At 37.1% G+C, this 16,479-nt stretch overlaps 2 protein-coding genes across 3 annotated transcripts in view; one reads left to right on the top strand and one right to left on the bottom strand.

The window, feature by feature from the left end:
* The window catches only part of LOC135102296 (cyclin-dependent kinase inhibitor 3-like), a 21,418-nt gene extending 6,050 nt beyond the window's left edge, over positions 1-15,368 (bottom strand). The window contains exons 1-5 of one of the 2 annotated variants that reach the window (XM_064007313.1): positions 15,260-15,363; positions 6,678-6,753; positions 5,214-5,314; positions 2,997-3,219; positions 1,450-1,585 (exon numbers count right to left, since the gene is read on the bottom strand). In XM_064007313.1, coding sequence (XP_063863383.1) covers positions 1,450-1,585; positions 2,997-3,219; positions 5,214-5,314; positions 6,678-6,745 — 528 coding nt within the window. In that variant the 5' untranslated portion in view covers positions 6,746-6,753; positions 15,260-15,363. Of the gene's footprint in view, positions 1-1,449; positions 1,586-2,359; positions 2,388-2,996; positions 3,220-5,213; positions 5,315-6,677; positions 6,754-15,259 lie in introns of those variants that run through there. The other variant, XM_064007314.1, reaches the window with a different exon arrangement.
* Positions 14,191-16,479, top strand: part of LOC135102294 (sex-determining region Y protein-like) — a 20,643-nt gene continuing 18,354 nt past the window's right edge. The window contains exon 1 of the transcript XR_010269610.1: positions 14,191-14,434. The gene's annotated coding sequence lies outside the window, so the exon portion shown is untranslated. The remainder of the gene's footprint in view (positions 14,435-16,479) is intronic.

Below are 16,479 nucleotides of genomic sequence, written 5' to 3'. Positions count from 1 at the left end.
AGGTCACAAAGAAACAACGGTCCATTGACAGACAGGAAGACACATGCACCCACTCACACACACTTCTGCTGCCTGCATCTCTGCTATACGTGCTGCACAATAAACCAGTCATGGAATCTTTCTACATGTACACATCTCACACCTCCTTGTGTGTACACTCTAGCCCAGAACTACAATGATATTACACAGTGGTATGGTAGTGTGGCACCACCACACCTAGAACTTTGTGAATGTAGAGGTTTTATGCTCATATTTGGCATGATGTAGCAGTGCTGCACCATCACATTTAGAACTGTGTGTGTGTATTTTGTTCTTACATCTGCCATGGTGTAGCAGTGCAGCACCATTGCAGCATGGTGGCACTGTACTGTGAATGCAGCAGTGCCACACCAATGAGAAACCTCTTTTGTTTGTGTGTGTTTTTGCTTCTTGGTGGCACTGTTGCTATGTAATGTGACATAGGCCTTCCTTGCATGCAAACTGATATGACCACAGTGCTGTGGCAGCATGTCTGATGCCGATGGTAAGAGGATGTGGTCTATACACAATGAAGGGGCAACAGTCCAGGAGATAATGTTTAAGTCAGGAATTTAAGACCCAGCATGAAATTACATGATCACAAAACTCAGGAGGGTAATGGATACAGTGGAACCTCAGTTCTACAACTCCATTCATTCCTGAATACCATTTGAAATCCAAAATGTTCAAAAACTGAAACTATTTTCCCCATAGGAATCAATGTTAAATGGATTAATCCATTCCCAAGCACCAGTCTATCCTGTCTTACCGGCTTATGACAGATGTTCCCACAGCCAGGATGGCTGCCTCACAACATCTCCAGCTCACAAATGATTTATCCAGAAAGGATGCAATGAATGAACTTAGTGACAGAACTCATCAGAAGATACTGTTTAGACCATGCAGGTATTCTCTCTGTCACCGATCTAGAGAGGGAAGCCTTACAGAAGGACACAGAAAGGAACAACTCACCACCAAAATTAAGGTGATCAAATATTTAGATATCTTGCTACAGGGAAAAGGTACTGGAAAAATGCAGTAGTGAAGGCACTGGTGTCATTGAGAGAGTAACAGGAGGAGCACCAAAAACTGTTTTGTTTATATTGAAGCTTTTCAATGGGATCACATTTACCTTATTTCAAAGACTGAATTACTGTCTTACACTCCATCTCTCTCCTTTAAATATATAAAAACAAAGTAAATATTTATAACTATAAATTAGTAATAAATGGCAATTTTTTTGCTATGTCTTTTAATATTTAGAAATCAAGTAACTGTTCTAGAATCAAAATATGGTACTGCAATCAAAGTAATAATGAGTTCAAAATTTTGTTCGAAAACCGATTTGTTAAAAAAGGGAGGGATTCGGTAACAGAGGTTCCACTGCATATAAATAACTAGAAAATTCTACTGACATCATATAAAACTGACCTTCACTGTCTGTACTGCACAGGCTCCCCTCAGCTCCCTCAGAATAAATATGGTTTGGTCTGGAGTGAGGGAGTTATCAAAATATTGCAGCAGACATGAAGCCATCACACATGCTCGCCCTAATCCCCCCATACAGCTGTAAACAGAGACCAGGAATAAATAAATAAATAAATAAATAAATAAAAAAATGAATAAATAAATAAATAAATATATATATATATATATATATATATATATATATATATATATATATATATATATATATATATATATATATATATATATATATATATATATATATATATATATATATATATATATATATATATATATATATTTTTTTTTTTTTTTTTTTTTTTTTTTTTTTTTATGTAGGAGGGACACCAGCCAAGGGCAACAAAAATCCAATAAAAAAAAAAAAGGCCCACAGAGATGCCAGACCCCAAACAGGGTATATATATATATATATATATATATATATATATATATATATATATATATATATATATATATATATATATATATATATATATATATATATATATATATATATATATATATATATATATATATATATATACACACCAATGCATGAATAAAATGTACCTCATTAATCTACAATGCCTTAGTCTGCATTACTTAATCCCTAAAGGACCAGGGACATGACCAATGTCCTGCTGCTAAAGGACTGGGAACATCAATTGACATCTTTGCTAAAATAAAGCCAAATTATGCTATTTTCCACTTGATTTGCTAGCTCAGGCTATGACTACACTGGTTTCAAGTCAAACAGCAAGGCTTGTCAATCTACAACTAGCCTCTGTCATGGTCATTTCCCAGGAACATGATTTTGGCACATCAGATCTGGCTTGCTCGCCCCTGCATTTCCTTACCTCCATAAACAGGCTGGTATGGTCAGCTAACCACACCATCAGCCACTGTAATGAGTGGGGACAGAGAAAATGACCAGTTATGGGTTATATGGAAAATTACAAACACATTTTCTTTATCCCCAAGCCAAAACTAGGGGAGAGCCAAATGGACGAGCGGACTGAGCCAAGCTCAGCGTACACTGACAACACCTCATTCAACTCGTGATATCTCTGTAACCATGGCACCTACAGACTTCCAGATTCCATTCAAAAGATGAGGAGTTGATTGTGGGGTAAGTACTGTTTTTGTGTCACTCATTCATTGTAGGTTAAGAGTAATAAGCATGAGGAAACAGGGTATATTATATGTTTTGAGGTCAACCTGTGGTCCTAGCAGTACAGTCAAATTATTCCCCCTCTTCCCTTGCCCAGTCCTTTAGAGGTTAAGCTACATTTTAAATTATCTATATTCTCCTTAAGTATAGTTTCGTTCATGTGAGCTTGCTAGACACTCAGATAAATATATTAACTGTTTTGTGAAGAACAAAGGGCTTGTTAAATGTGCAGGCAATAATGGCAGAATTCTCCCAGCCTGGCCTCAGAGTGTGGTCAGGCTGTGCCCTCTAACCACACATGGAATATCACCTGAAGTCACTACAAACACAATACACTTACTGAATAAGAATTTTCCTTTTCTTTTCCAGTGCCAGTCGAACCAAGTCAATAATGGCCATGACATTCTCAATAGAAGGAGTCAAGCCATCTGGCACAGGGTGGTGGTGGACAGCAATGCCTCGCATCTCGTACTCGTGCATCAGGTGCGGCACTCGGTATTTCCGCAACTCTCCCTTTGTCACCAACACTACCACCTCCAAGATCCCCAGGTCTGTTAATTTATCTGAAACAAATTATTTCAAGTTACATTTTATTCATCACACAAAGAATATTTCAACATGCCATGCCCTAGATTACATATACACAGCCATAAAAAGGAACATGTAAGTCAATTCATGACAAAGTTCATTACTACAGAATAAGACTTCATTGGAGCTTTAAAGAAAATGGGAGAGGAGTCCCCACTTACCCTTGTTTTTACATTTCATTATTGCATATTCCAACCACCTTACCTTTACTATCCCTCTGAAGTATTCTAGTACTGTACCTACTCAGTCCTTCCATTCTACAAGTAACACACAGTCACATCACAACTGGCCACACAACAATCCATATCACTCCCATCCCCACCATATGCCACTTGCATCACAAGTGCTATATCATAATTGCTATAGTGAACTCATTTCTGAAATCTAAATTTCCTTCTTTTATTTTTCCAATGATATTATATGTTACCAGCAGAAAGAGTATTGTCAAGCCACTGCACCATAGTCATATTCTGCTTGTGACTTGTAGTGTTGTTTTGCATTTTCCATTTTAAAAAAGATTTGTTGAATCTCCTGTATGTATGTTTACTATTGGATCTATAATGTTTGCATCTATACCATATGCTATGAGTGTCTGTATTAGCTTGCTTCTGTTCAATGAATCAAATGCCTTCTGAAAATGCATTGAAATCACATATAGTTATTTTTTTTTATTTTGTATGTTTTTTCTTTGCAATACTTCAATATGTACAGGTTGTCTAAAGTTGTCCTGTTTTTCTGTAAAGCCAGCATGCATTTCATTGATTATACTGTTAGGACATAGATGTTTTTGTTTTCTATTTTATAATTCCCATAAAAATGTTATAAGTTTAATTTGTCAATGCTATTGATCTAAATCTTGTGCTGTACATTTGTTTGTCTTAGGTATTATTGTGGTATCAGAGATTTTCCAGTTTGGGGTGATGTCTCCTGTTTGCAGAGTTTTTCTCATACATGTAGCCACACTGTTAAGAAATGTTGCTTTCTACTAATTATTTAAATAACTCGACTTGTACACCATCTGACCCAGGTGCATTTTTATTTTTCATCTTTTTAAGTTGTTCTTTTTATGTCTAAGGCAATTATAGCTTGTTGGGGCATTGGTATTCCTAAGCCTTTATTTATTCTTATTTATTCTTACTGCCATATTTAAATGTTCTTGCAAATGTATCAAATTCAGACAAGCAAGTAGTACATGTTAGCTGCATGTGACATCTATCTTTGCAGCACATGATGGTAGCCCTCAGCTTAATTTCAGGTGGCTGGGTAAGTGATGTATGGCATCACTGTTCCAGTGTCAACTTGTGACTTACCAAGCATTAGGCCTCATTGTTTTTCTTACCAAATGGCTAAAAACAAGCTCCTGCTGAGTGAGAAAATATCTTAAATCATAGCACTACATACAACAAATATTGGTAAAAATTAAATTGGTGATGCTGTTGTTGCTGTGCCCAAGCACAGGATGAAGAAATTTGTGGTGGTAGCCATGACCTGCCAGAACATGCAGTTAGTGGCCATGTAGCCAGAAAAATATCACCCAAGACAATTTATGTTATCAAAAGGCAATCCTAGACTCACTGCCAGGATTCTGAATTATCTTAGTGATATTTTCCTAGCTAAATACTTGTTAATGCACCACACTAACAAGAAATGGCCTGAACATTCAGACACTTCCAAAAGAAATAAAAACAAGGAAGAAGTCACTATGACATGGTTCCACATAGGAAAGTTACTGGAGGATTTCTGTCACAAAAGTTCTTATCACTGTACTTGCAAAGTGACAGCAGAACTACCACAGTTGATACTGCTTCACTATGGCAGTGATAGTATAAGTACATAATTCCAAGAAAATAAATGAAGTAAACAGTTTTGCTCTGTTTTTTGTGAACATTTTCTTTCATCCATGAAATAGTTATGCTTACAAATAACCACAATAACAAACAGTACACTACTTACAACAGGTAAAACTTACTTAGATCCATACTCAAATTTTGGTAAATATTTCTGAAGCGGCACCCAGGCAAGCCACTGAGAGCAACACTTTGAGGGCAGCCCATGAAGGACATGTCCAGCCTGGGTGAAGGAGAGTCACATTACTAGTGTACTGCAGGACTAACCACTATACCTACACTACAACTCAGCACCATTATTACTGGTGTACTGCAGCATTAACAATTACACCTATACTACACCCCAACATTATCATTACTAGTGTACTGCAGCACCAATCATTACACCTACACTGTACAACTCAACTCTCTTCATCTCAACATTACCATAAAAGCTTAACAATATCAGGAGGAGGCTGAAATACCTCTGAGTTACCTGTCTGCTATAATAATTTTGTCTTAAGTGTCTCCAATCCTAAACTTTTACACATCACTAAAAATACTTCATCAGCATAAGGTTCATCTTGCTTATATAAAACTTAATTCTAGCACACTATGAACCAATTGGGTATTAAAATATAGTAAATTTAGATGAGGGAGAAACATGATAATTTCAACTTTTAACAAGTAGACATTAAAAGAGCCAACTTACTTCTAAGCATACAATTTAAGAATTCAAATGAGCAGTAGCCATGAGAACAGCTGAAGAAAACACTATGACATACAATGTACTGGGAGACTGAAGTGGCTAAGGAAAAAAAAGAAAGAAAAAATGATGACATAAAGAGCTTTTCGTCCTACCCTGTTTGTAGACATTGTAAACTGGAAATCTCCATTCTTGAGTTGCTTGCTTGCTTACAGAAAACCAGCACAGTTGCTATATTGCAAGAACATGTATATTGAGTTTAAACAGGTCTGTTCATTGTTATGACTGCTTATCCCCCTTTTTTCTTCCCCATCCCCTTCAATTCAATTTCCTTAAGAAAACAGCTGAATGGATCATGCAAAACCTCCAACATGAAAATTTATGGAATAAGAAAGCATATGAACATACGCTACTTGGAACTCAAGAGTTAAAGGGCTCTATGAAATCAGAAGAACTGAGTAATGAGATCTTCCAATGGGAACTTGAGATCTACCTGATACTCTTATTGAGCATCACTGAGATATGAAGAGTTTGACAGAACTGAAAAATCTTAACTTGCAGTCTCCTTGCTACATAAAGTAAATAGTATGTACTTATTCAAGCTCATTTTGTTGCCATAACAGCTTGTGTCTAGCTACCTATTCCTGAAGAGAAATTTGAGAAATACTTATCTTGAACAGGACTTTCAAAAAAGTAGCTACACATAAAGGATCACATAATTATGTATCTTACAAAATTATCTAACTTTACCTGAGACCTGAGGAAATTTTTTACACTATACAATTATGCAATGATGTACATGCTACAGCTATACAGTTTATCACAAGGCCTGTATTCTTATTAAACTGTAAGACTCTGAAAGGAAATTCTGCAGAAGTATTAATATTCTGAACCTACTTACCAGTCCACTTTGAGAGTTTGGACAGAAGCCTGGCTGGACTCATCATCTGAATCTGAAGAGTCAAACATTTTGTAATCTGCAAAAACAATAAAATACATCACTGACAGCAAAATAATAGTTAACTATTTTCATAATGTATTTTACCTATACCTATCTATATACCAAGCCAAAAATCCCATACAAGTGGCCTAGACAAAGTATCACTCACTCACTCTCACACACACACACACACACACACACACACAACTAGTGTTGTGGGCAAGATCTGTGAAATAGTGATCAAGGAAAAGTGGGTGAAATATTTGGAAAACAACTAAGTTATAACAAATGGTCAATTTGGGTTCAAGAAAGGAAGGTCATGTGTGACAAATTTACTAAGTTTCTATACAAAAGTAATAGATGAAGTACAAAACAGAGATGGTTGGGTAGATGCAGTGTACTTGGACATCAAAAAAGCTTTTGATAAAGTTCCACATAAAAAGACTATTGTGGAAGACTGAACATATAGGAAGACTGAGAGGGACAATGCTAAAATGAATGAGAGACTACTCTAAGGATAGAGAAGTGAGAACTGTGATCAGGGACACCTGTTCAAGTTGGAGTAATGTAACAAGTGGAGTACCACAGGGGTCAGTGTAAGCACCCATTATGTTCCAAATATACATCAATTATATGCAGGAGGGTTTGACTAGTTATATTAATCTGTTTGCTGATGATGCAAAATTGTTAATAGTAGTAAAGAGCCATATTGATTGTATAGAGTTGCAAAGAGATATTGACAAGATTTATGGGTGGAGCAAGAAGTGAAAATTGAAATTCAGTGCTAAGAAATGCCATGTGATGGAATTGGGAAAGAGTAAAAAAAAAGACCTGCATGGGACTATAAAATGAGGAGAAAGTAATAATGAGGAGCAAGGAGGAAAAAGACCAAGGAGTGGTTTTTCAAGATACCCTAACTCCAGAACAGCATATAAATGAGATATTTGGCTCGACATACAGGGTGTTAACAAATATTAGGGTGGCATTTCATTACATGGAAAAGACTACGATGAAAAAAATTATAGCCACTATGCTACGTCCCAGACTGGAATATGCAGCAGTAGCGTGGTCTCCGCATATGAAGACAGACATAAAGAAGTTGGAAAGAATTCAGAGGGCAGCTATAAGGATGGTACCAGAGCTGAGAGACCTAATGTAAGAAGAGAGGTTGAAAGAAATTGGACTGCCAACTTTGCAAGTTAGAAGAGAAAGAGGAGATCTGATAATGATGTATAAAATAGTTAACTGTATTAAGAAGATAGACAAGCAGGATCTGATGTAGCTGGAAGATGAAGCTGGACGGATGAGAGGGCACTAAAAGATCAGGAAGAGTCAGGGTTTGAGGGACATCAAGAAGTACAGTTTTTCACATAGAACTGTGGATATCTGGAATGGTCTAAATCAGAAGGCTGTTACAGCACCAAACGTGCATAAATTTAAGGAAATTCTGGATAAATATAGATATGGAGACAGGACACTATGAGCCCTGTTCGAACCCTGTATTATACAACTAGGTAAATACACACACACTCATACTTTCAGCCTTGTTAATCTCCAGTGCAAGGGACAGCCTCATGCCCAACCATACTATGTAGGCATTGCACAGCTGGCCACATACATCCATAGCAAGGCTCAATAGTATACATTGGTTTATCCCTGACCTTCATGATGGGACTCTTCCCTACCCCAGACCTCCCACAATCCTGAGACCACAGTAGAGGTACTCATAGAGTATTTCCTACAGAGTGCCCTGACTAAGTCCATTCACCTCTATCACACACAATCACTCTTGATTGCTATAAAGTTATTCTTCTTTCACTCAGCGCTCTTATCACACAGTTCATTCATCCCATATCCGATGAGGATACTACTCTCTCTCTCTCTCTCTCTCTCTCTCTCTCTCTCTCTCTCCAGCAGACAAGATATAGGATTACTATTATGCTGTTACATGTGCATAGTGTGTGTGTGAGTGAGAAACACACACACACACACACACACACACACACACACACTAAGACCATCATGTTGATGTCTGATCCATGATAATATCTCTTGTAGAGAGAGAGAGAGAGAGAGAGAGAGAGAGAGAGAGAGAGAGAGAGAGAGAGAGAGAGAGAGAGAGAGAGAGAGAGAGAGAGAGAGAGAGAGAGAGAGAGAGAGAGAGAGAGAGAGAGAGAGAGAGAGAGAGAGAGAGAGAGAGAGAGAGAGAGACAGCAAAGTTGATAGAGATGGAAGATAATACTAAGAAGTTAAAGGTGGAAAATGACTGTTTAAGGAAACAAATAAAGGAAAAATCAGAAACTGTTCAGAAAGGAAATGAGGAAATGAAGGCAAGTGTAAAGCATGTGGAAATGAGGCAAAATAAGTAGTTAAATGAATGTAAATTTGAAGGAGAATCACTAAAGAAAATAATAGAACATGAAAATGAGAAACAAAACCTCAGATAGAAAGTGGTAAATGTCATTGAAGAAGAGAAAAAGTTAGTGAGAAACACTGTAGAAAAATATAAACAAGTAATGGTATTTGGTTTAAAGGAAGAGAAAATAATAAGCAGAATTCAAAGAGAGGAAAAGGAAGAGAACCTATTGAATAAGTTACTGAAGAAAGTGACAGATGAAGACAGTCAGGTAGTAAAGCAAGTGGAAGTGGAATTGGGAAATATGAATAAGAAAAGATGAGACCCATAAGAATAAGGTTTGCAACACAGGTACAAGCAGAAGTAATTAATGGGTCTTGGAGGTTGTCTGGAGATGAAGAATATAGGCATATATGGATAAACAGGGATATGAACGAGACTGAAAGTTTGAAGCAAAAGGAGCTAGTAAATGAAGCTAAACAAAAAAACAAACAACGAATGGAGGAGAAGTTTCCTGGAGAGTAAGAGATAAGAGAATAAAGAAATACATTAGTATAACATACTGTACAGTAAGTACAGTATGTTATACTAATGTAAATGGATTAATGTCAACTAAAATGGAATTAAATGAGTTGTTAAGCAGAACTGCACTGGATGTTGTATTATGTGAGACAAAATGGAAAAATGAATGGGGAACTCCTGACATTGGTCATGATAAATATGATTTATAGATGAAAAATAGAATTGACAAGGGAGGAGGTAGAGTGATCACTCTGACTAAAATATGTGTTAAAGTGGAGAAGGTAATAAAAAGTGAAGACAAGTCTGAAATTCTACAAGTGATGATTAGAAGTGGAAAGTGGATTAGAAGTGGAAGGATGATGAATTATGTGCCACCTATGACCAATGCCTGGCAAAAAGAAGAGCATGAAGAGATGTTGGTAGATGTGTTAAAAGGTCTTGAAAAGATAGTGATGGAAAGTAGTGATATAGTTATTGTTGGTGATTTTAATTGTAAGGAGATAAATTGGGAGACACTGACAACTACTGGAAGTAAGAACTCATGGAGTAATAGACCATTAAACTGGGCAGTGGAAAACTTGATGACTCAATGGGTTGAATGTAATACCAGATTTAGTGGAAGAGATAAACCATTAAGACAGGATTTAGTATTTACCAACAACATGGAAATTATTGAAACTATACACTGATAGCCCTCTAGGTAAAAGTAATCATGTGTTGATGGAATTTAATTTGAAAAATGAAAATGAAATCATTGATGGAAATTATAAGAAGAAAAGATTTAAATAAAGTAAAGCTGACTTTGAAAAATTAAGAAAGTACTCTGTTGCTGTGGACTGGAAAGACTGAAGATGCAGATGATCAGGAAACATGGTATGAATTTATAAGGATATATAATTCTGCTGTGGAGAAATTTGTACCTAGAGAAGGAATGAGATGTAGAAAGGGTAAAGAATGGTTCAATAGAAAATGCAAAGAGGCTAGAAATTGTAAGCCAAATGCCTGGAATAGATGGAAAAATGGGATGAATTTATAAGGTTATATAATTCTGCTGTGGAGAAATTTGTACCTAGAGAAGGAACAAGATGTAGAAAGGGTAAAGAATAGTTCAATACAAAATGCAAAGAGGCTAGAAATTGTAAGTCAAATGCTTGGAATAGATGGAAGAAGAGGAAAACTGAGAGCAGAAGGGGGGAACATATTGATGTTAAAAACAAGTACGTTGAAATAATAAGAATGGAGAGAAGAAACTATTAAAGTGATATAATAGATAAGTATATAAATGAACCCAAACTATTCTTTAGACATATTAATGGGAAGATGAAGAAGAAGGAAGATGTATCAAGACTGAAAGTTGAAGGAAAAATCTATGAGGATGCACAGGACATGGCGGAAGTTATAAACAACAGTTTCAGATCGGTATTTACTGTGAAAGGGGAGTTTGATGCTGGAAGGAATAAGTTGTTGAGGAATATACTAAGTACAGTCCTAGTCAGTTATGAGGAAATACTTAAGATGATGGAAGAACTTGATGTAAATAAAGCAACTGATCCAGATGGAGTATCAAACTGGATATAGAAAGAATCCAGAGAACAACTGGCTGATAAAATTCACAGTCTAGTGGTGACATCACTATCACAAGGAAGAGTACCAAAAGATTGGAAGAGAGCAAATATTACATCAATATTCAAATGAGGAAATACAGAAAATCCACTAAATTATAGACCAGTGCCCTTGACTAGTGTTGTAGGAAAACTATGTGAAAGAACAATTTTAAAGGAAAGATGGATGGAACACTTGGAAAGAGATAAAGTTTTAGTAAATTGTCAATTTGGATTTAGGAGGGGAAGATCATACTCCATGAACTTATTGTTCTTTTATTCAAGGGTAGTTGATATTGTGAAGAAGAGTGACAGATGGGTGGATGGTGTCTACCTAGACTCGAAGAGAGCATTTGACGAAGTATCACACTGAAGATTGCTATGGAAGAAAAAAAAAATTATGGGAAAATTGGAGGAAGACTGCTGGCATGGATGGAAGATTATCTGGATGATAGAGAGATGAGAAATGTAATACAAGACCAAAATTCATCTTGGCTGAAACTAGTGGTGTCCCACAGGGGTCAGTGTTGGGACTGATAATGTTTGTAATATATGTGAACAATATAAATTAAATAAATAATTATATGAACTTGTGTGTGGATGATGCTAAGCTGATGAGAAGGGTAGAAAATGTAAATGACTGTATGGTACTGCAAGATGATTTAAATAAGATAAATAGATGGAGCAAATTTTGGTAAATGGAATTCAATTTACATAAATGTAAAGTAATGGAGTTTGGTAAGAGTAAGAAAAGAATACAATATCATTATGAGATGGATGGTGTGAAGTTAAAGAAATCAAAAGAGGAAGTGGATTCGGGAGTAACAGTTACTGAAAATTTGACTCTGGACAGACACTTTGATAGAATTACTGGAGAGACAATGAATTTGTCAAAAAGAGTAAGAATGGCATTCTCATATTTGGATGAAGGAATGATAAAAAAGTTGTTGATTTCCATGATAAGATCAAGATTGGAACATGCGGCAGTGGTGTGGTCTCCTCATACAGAGAGGAATATTATAAAATTAGAAAGAGTACAAAGAGCAGTCACTAAGATGGTTCTGGAGTTGAGTAAGTCAACTTATGAAGAGAAGATTAAAAATGTTGGAAATTCCTACCCTTGAAAATAGGAGAGAGAGAGATTTAATAAACATCTATAGAATGATAAATGGTATGGAAAATGTGGATAAAGAATGTTTTATAAATTTTGACACACAGAGTACAAGGGGACACAGTAAGAAGTTGAAGAAAGTTAACTGTAGATGAGACATCAAGAAGTATAGTTTTCCTCACAGAAGTGTGAACAAATGGAATGAACTCAGTGAAGACGTTGTCAATGCTATAACTGTCCATGCTTTTAAGACCAAACTGGATAGATATGGAGATGGATACTATGAGATTACTCCCCTCCTGTAAACCACTAGGTAAATACAACTAGGTAAACACACACACACACACACACACACAACTAGTGGAGACATGGGATCCCTGGCAGGCTGGACTGGCAGGTCTGGGTTAACAGTTGTGTATTTTTCTTACAGTGTTACCAGGTCTGGCAAGGATAGGTTAGGTTAGGGGGAAACTCAGACCTGCCAGATACTGGCCAGCCAGCTAGGAACCCCATGTCTCCACTAGTGAGAGAGAGAGAGAGAGAGAGAGAGAGAGAGAGAGAGAGAGAGAGAGAGAGAGAGAGAGAGAGAGAGAGAGAGAGAGAGAGAGAGAGAGAGAGAAAGTAGTAGTAGTAGTAACACTGCAAGCTTCAAGAAAATACATAGCTGGCAACTCAGACCTGCCAGTGTGGCAGTATGAAATGTCTGGGCAGTCTGAGCGCCCAACTTATCATACAGACACTTGTTCATGGACCAGGGTGCCGTGAGGTCTATCAAAGTGTCTGAGTGGAAGGCTGTATGTAAGTGGATGATGTTGTTTGATATGGTAAACTATGATATTTTGTATCACTCAGCATAATGTCTCATATGAAATTGAATTTTATGGCTATATGTTATCCTAATGCTCTAAAATTTATGTTAATGTTAATAATAGTGTATCATGAATATTAAGGTGTTACAAAATCACTGAATACTAGAAATATTTTGATACTATATGGAAAATACTAAAGGAATGTGGCTGACGTTACCATTTTCTTAATTTGTTATTATTAAAAAGTTATTTATCTATTATTACCATTGTATCAATTTCAAACAATTTTTAAGACACTTTTCCTATTCATGAGTCTAAACCTAACCTAACCTAATCTTAACCTAACTTAACCTTGTGTAATATTAGAAAGTTATTCATCTATTATTATCATTGTAATGATTTCAAACTTTTTTTAAGACTCGCCTTTCCTGTTCATGAGAATTTAAACCTAACCCAACCTAATCCTAGCCTAACTTAATACAGCCTAAACTAGTTTAGTGTGTTCAAGAGTTGGGCACTGGCAAGCTACAAGTGGGTGATGCCATGCACATCTGGTTGCAAAACACAGCATTTGGACAGCCAGGACATTTCATACTAACCCACCAGACACGTCCCAGCCAGCTGGGAACAATGCATTGACACTATTGCCCAACTTTTTTCAGACATCCTACAACCACTATTTTCTATGGCATACACACAGTTGAAGGTTAATCTGGATATCACGTCCATGTTACATACAAACACAAAACTCACATGTCATGGAGAAGGGTTCGGTGACCTTACTATAAATGTAAAAAAATTGGGGGGCATGTGCTAACATGGCTGTAATAGCACTCATGAGTGTGGAGAAATTCAATATTTTCTAAGTCCAATGAGCTCTGCACCAGTGAAGAGTAAACACTGAAATGATTTTCTTTTGTTTCTAACTGAGATTTGTGGGTAGCAGCATAATAGGATTTCATGGTATCTATGGAGCTGATCCCTCCAATCATGCACTGCCACTTGTGAGGGCATCCCTGAGGCTGCCAATTATGACTTTCCATGGTAGGTTCACTTACACTTTTCATTTGTTTTAGAGACGTGTCAGGCATTTTGATAGAGGCTCACTGTCATTTGTTAATACGACTACCCAATGGAGGGAGGTGAAGCAAACAGTGCCAGTGTTCAGCAGGAAAAAAAGGTCACTATGTGAGATGTTTTAGCAACATCAATGGTTAACTTGTGATTTACAGACATAAGGAAGAGGCTCCATGTGTTTATTAAGGAAGCCACCAAACTGTACCCACCTCCATTGCCCTGGGAATCTCCACACCATATCGGTAAGGCATAACAGTATAATTTTTGAGGTCCCTCATTAGGTTAGGTTAAGTTAGGTTATGCTAGGTTAGGTTATGCTAGGTTACATTAGATTAGGTTAGGTGCTAGGTTAGGTTAACATCCTAGCGGGGGAAGTCTAGGGGAGGGGTACAGCCCCACCAGCTAGGTTAGGTTATGATATGTTAGATTAACATCCAAGCAGGAGTGGTCTACGATAGGTTAGGGAAATTCGAAACATTAAGGTAAATTTCCTTAGATTTTTAACGCCCTTATTTCATTTATTTTCATCACACCCCAAAAAAAGAACACCGATTCCACACAGGTCCCCAAAGCTTGTTTGAGGGGTTAGGGGGATTGGGGGTGGAATGGAGGGGAGACGGACTTCTAATCAAGACATACTCAGTTGAATGCCACATTAGACTAACTTTCCAACACACCTATGGTGCACCATTACGCGTCACACACGTGGTCATTTCAACATAGGTCTGAAGGCAAGAGGCGGAGGAGGCGGAGATACTCTATACAAACCACACTAAAAATTACAATCTTCACACAGTACTACAAGTAGCCTATAGGACTGGGGAAATCATCTGAGTTACACGGCCAGACCAGGATTAACATATCCAAATTAGATCATTCACACAGCAAAAAAAATACCCGTTAATGAAGAAACTCGTGCGTCGGGCAGCGAATGCAAACAGCGGTGCTGCAACACTGGCCTGTTGTTGCAGGAATAACGCAAAGGACCTTACATACTTTACACCCTAAAATTTGAGACAAGATTCGTAAGTTGTTCTCACACCCTATCATGTTTTAAAGTAACTTGCCTTCAACACTGATGATCGATTCCTCTGAAGCCTAGAGGCCGCGGCGCTGCGTGCCTACCGCCTACCAACACCATGTAAACAACTCTGTGAGGCTGAGTCGGACAAAAGCGCAATACAGATTTATAACGGCATCCTATTAGTGGTAAGAACTTGCCTAGCTTGAAACATTTATCATTGCATATATTCATAACAGGTCCCATATCAAATACAGTGCATATTACACCTTAACTACAGTCACCATTTCTGCAAACTCACAAGCTGACTGATTTCCACATAGATATACCTGAACACACAAATGACTGGACGAGGCAGGACGAGGCCTTTGAACTGGAACCACAGACTCACAACTACCTCTATGAATTTCTGTATCAGGGCTTTAGTTCTCTACACTACAAAGCTTTTTTTTTTTCAGGGGATTGGTTGTTTAATAATAAGGTCTGCCGCTTCACCTCTTCCTTGGTCGCAATAATACACTAAAAAAACAAAAAACTGCATGAAATCATCTCTTGACCTCTCTCGCCATTACAATTTCGATATAATATAACATATAATAACAAGTATTATCATTTAACCATCTCAACAATGCAGGACAAGCGATGAACAAGCAAACAATTTGTGGTGATTGCTTTTTAACAACCCGATCACGCCACTCTCAGTCTCACTCGTAGGGTCTTTAGCCAAACTCGCGCAATAGAAATCCAAATGGTGAGTGACTAAGGGCGCCGCAATACGGGAACACTGAAAACAAACTGAGGTGGTATTAGACGGAATATATATTATTACTATAGCAGTCGTAGAGGAACATGCAAAAACTCTTTGCATTTCTTCTATTAGTATTTTTCTTTGATACATTTTATTAATGATGAATTCATTTATGGAACTTTTTTATAATTTTGCTACGGGATTTTTTTCTTTTAATAATGAAAGATAAAATATTCAATCACTCCGATTATAAAGCATTTGACCAATTCAGTCCTGAAATTTCACTATCAAATATATTTAGTACTCAACTCGCAACACTGTGTGTGTGTGTGTGTGTGTGTGTGTGTGTGTGTGTGTGTTACTTTCAAGGTCAGGCACAGGACTCGTGGTAGCTTCCCATCCAGTAATATTAAAGAGTCCACGTACTCCCATCTATTGGTATGGTTCTTCACAAATTACGCACTCTGTCCTCTTGGTCAAGAAGGACGACAACTGCTCGCTGCTCAGTAAAAATCTTT

The sequence above is a fragment of the Scylla paramamosain genome, chromosome 7, assembly GCF_035594125.1.
Source record: "Scylla paramamosain isolate STU-SP2022 chromosome 7, ASM3559412v1, whole genome shotgun sequence".
Classification (NCBI taxonomy): Eukaryota; Metazoa; Arthropoda; class Malacostraca; order Decapoda; family Portunidae; genus Scylla; species Scylla paramamosain.
The sequence above is the reverse complement of the archived record's forward strand: the minus strand, read 5'-3'. Positions and strand labels throughout refer to the sequence as shown.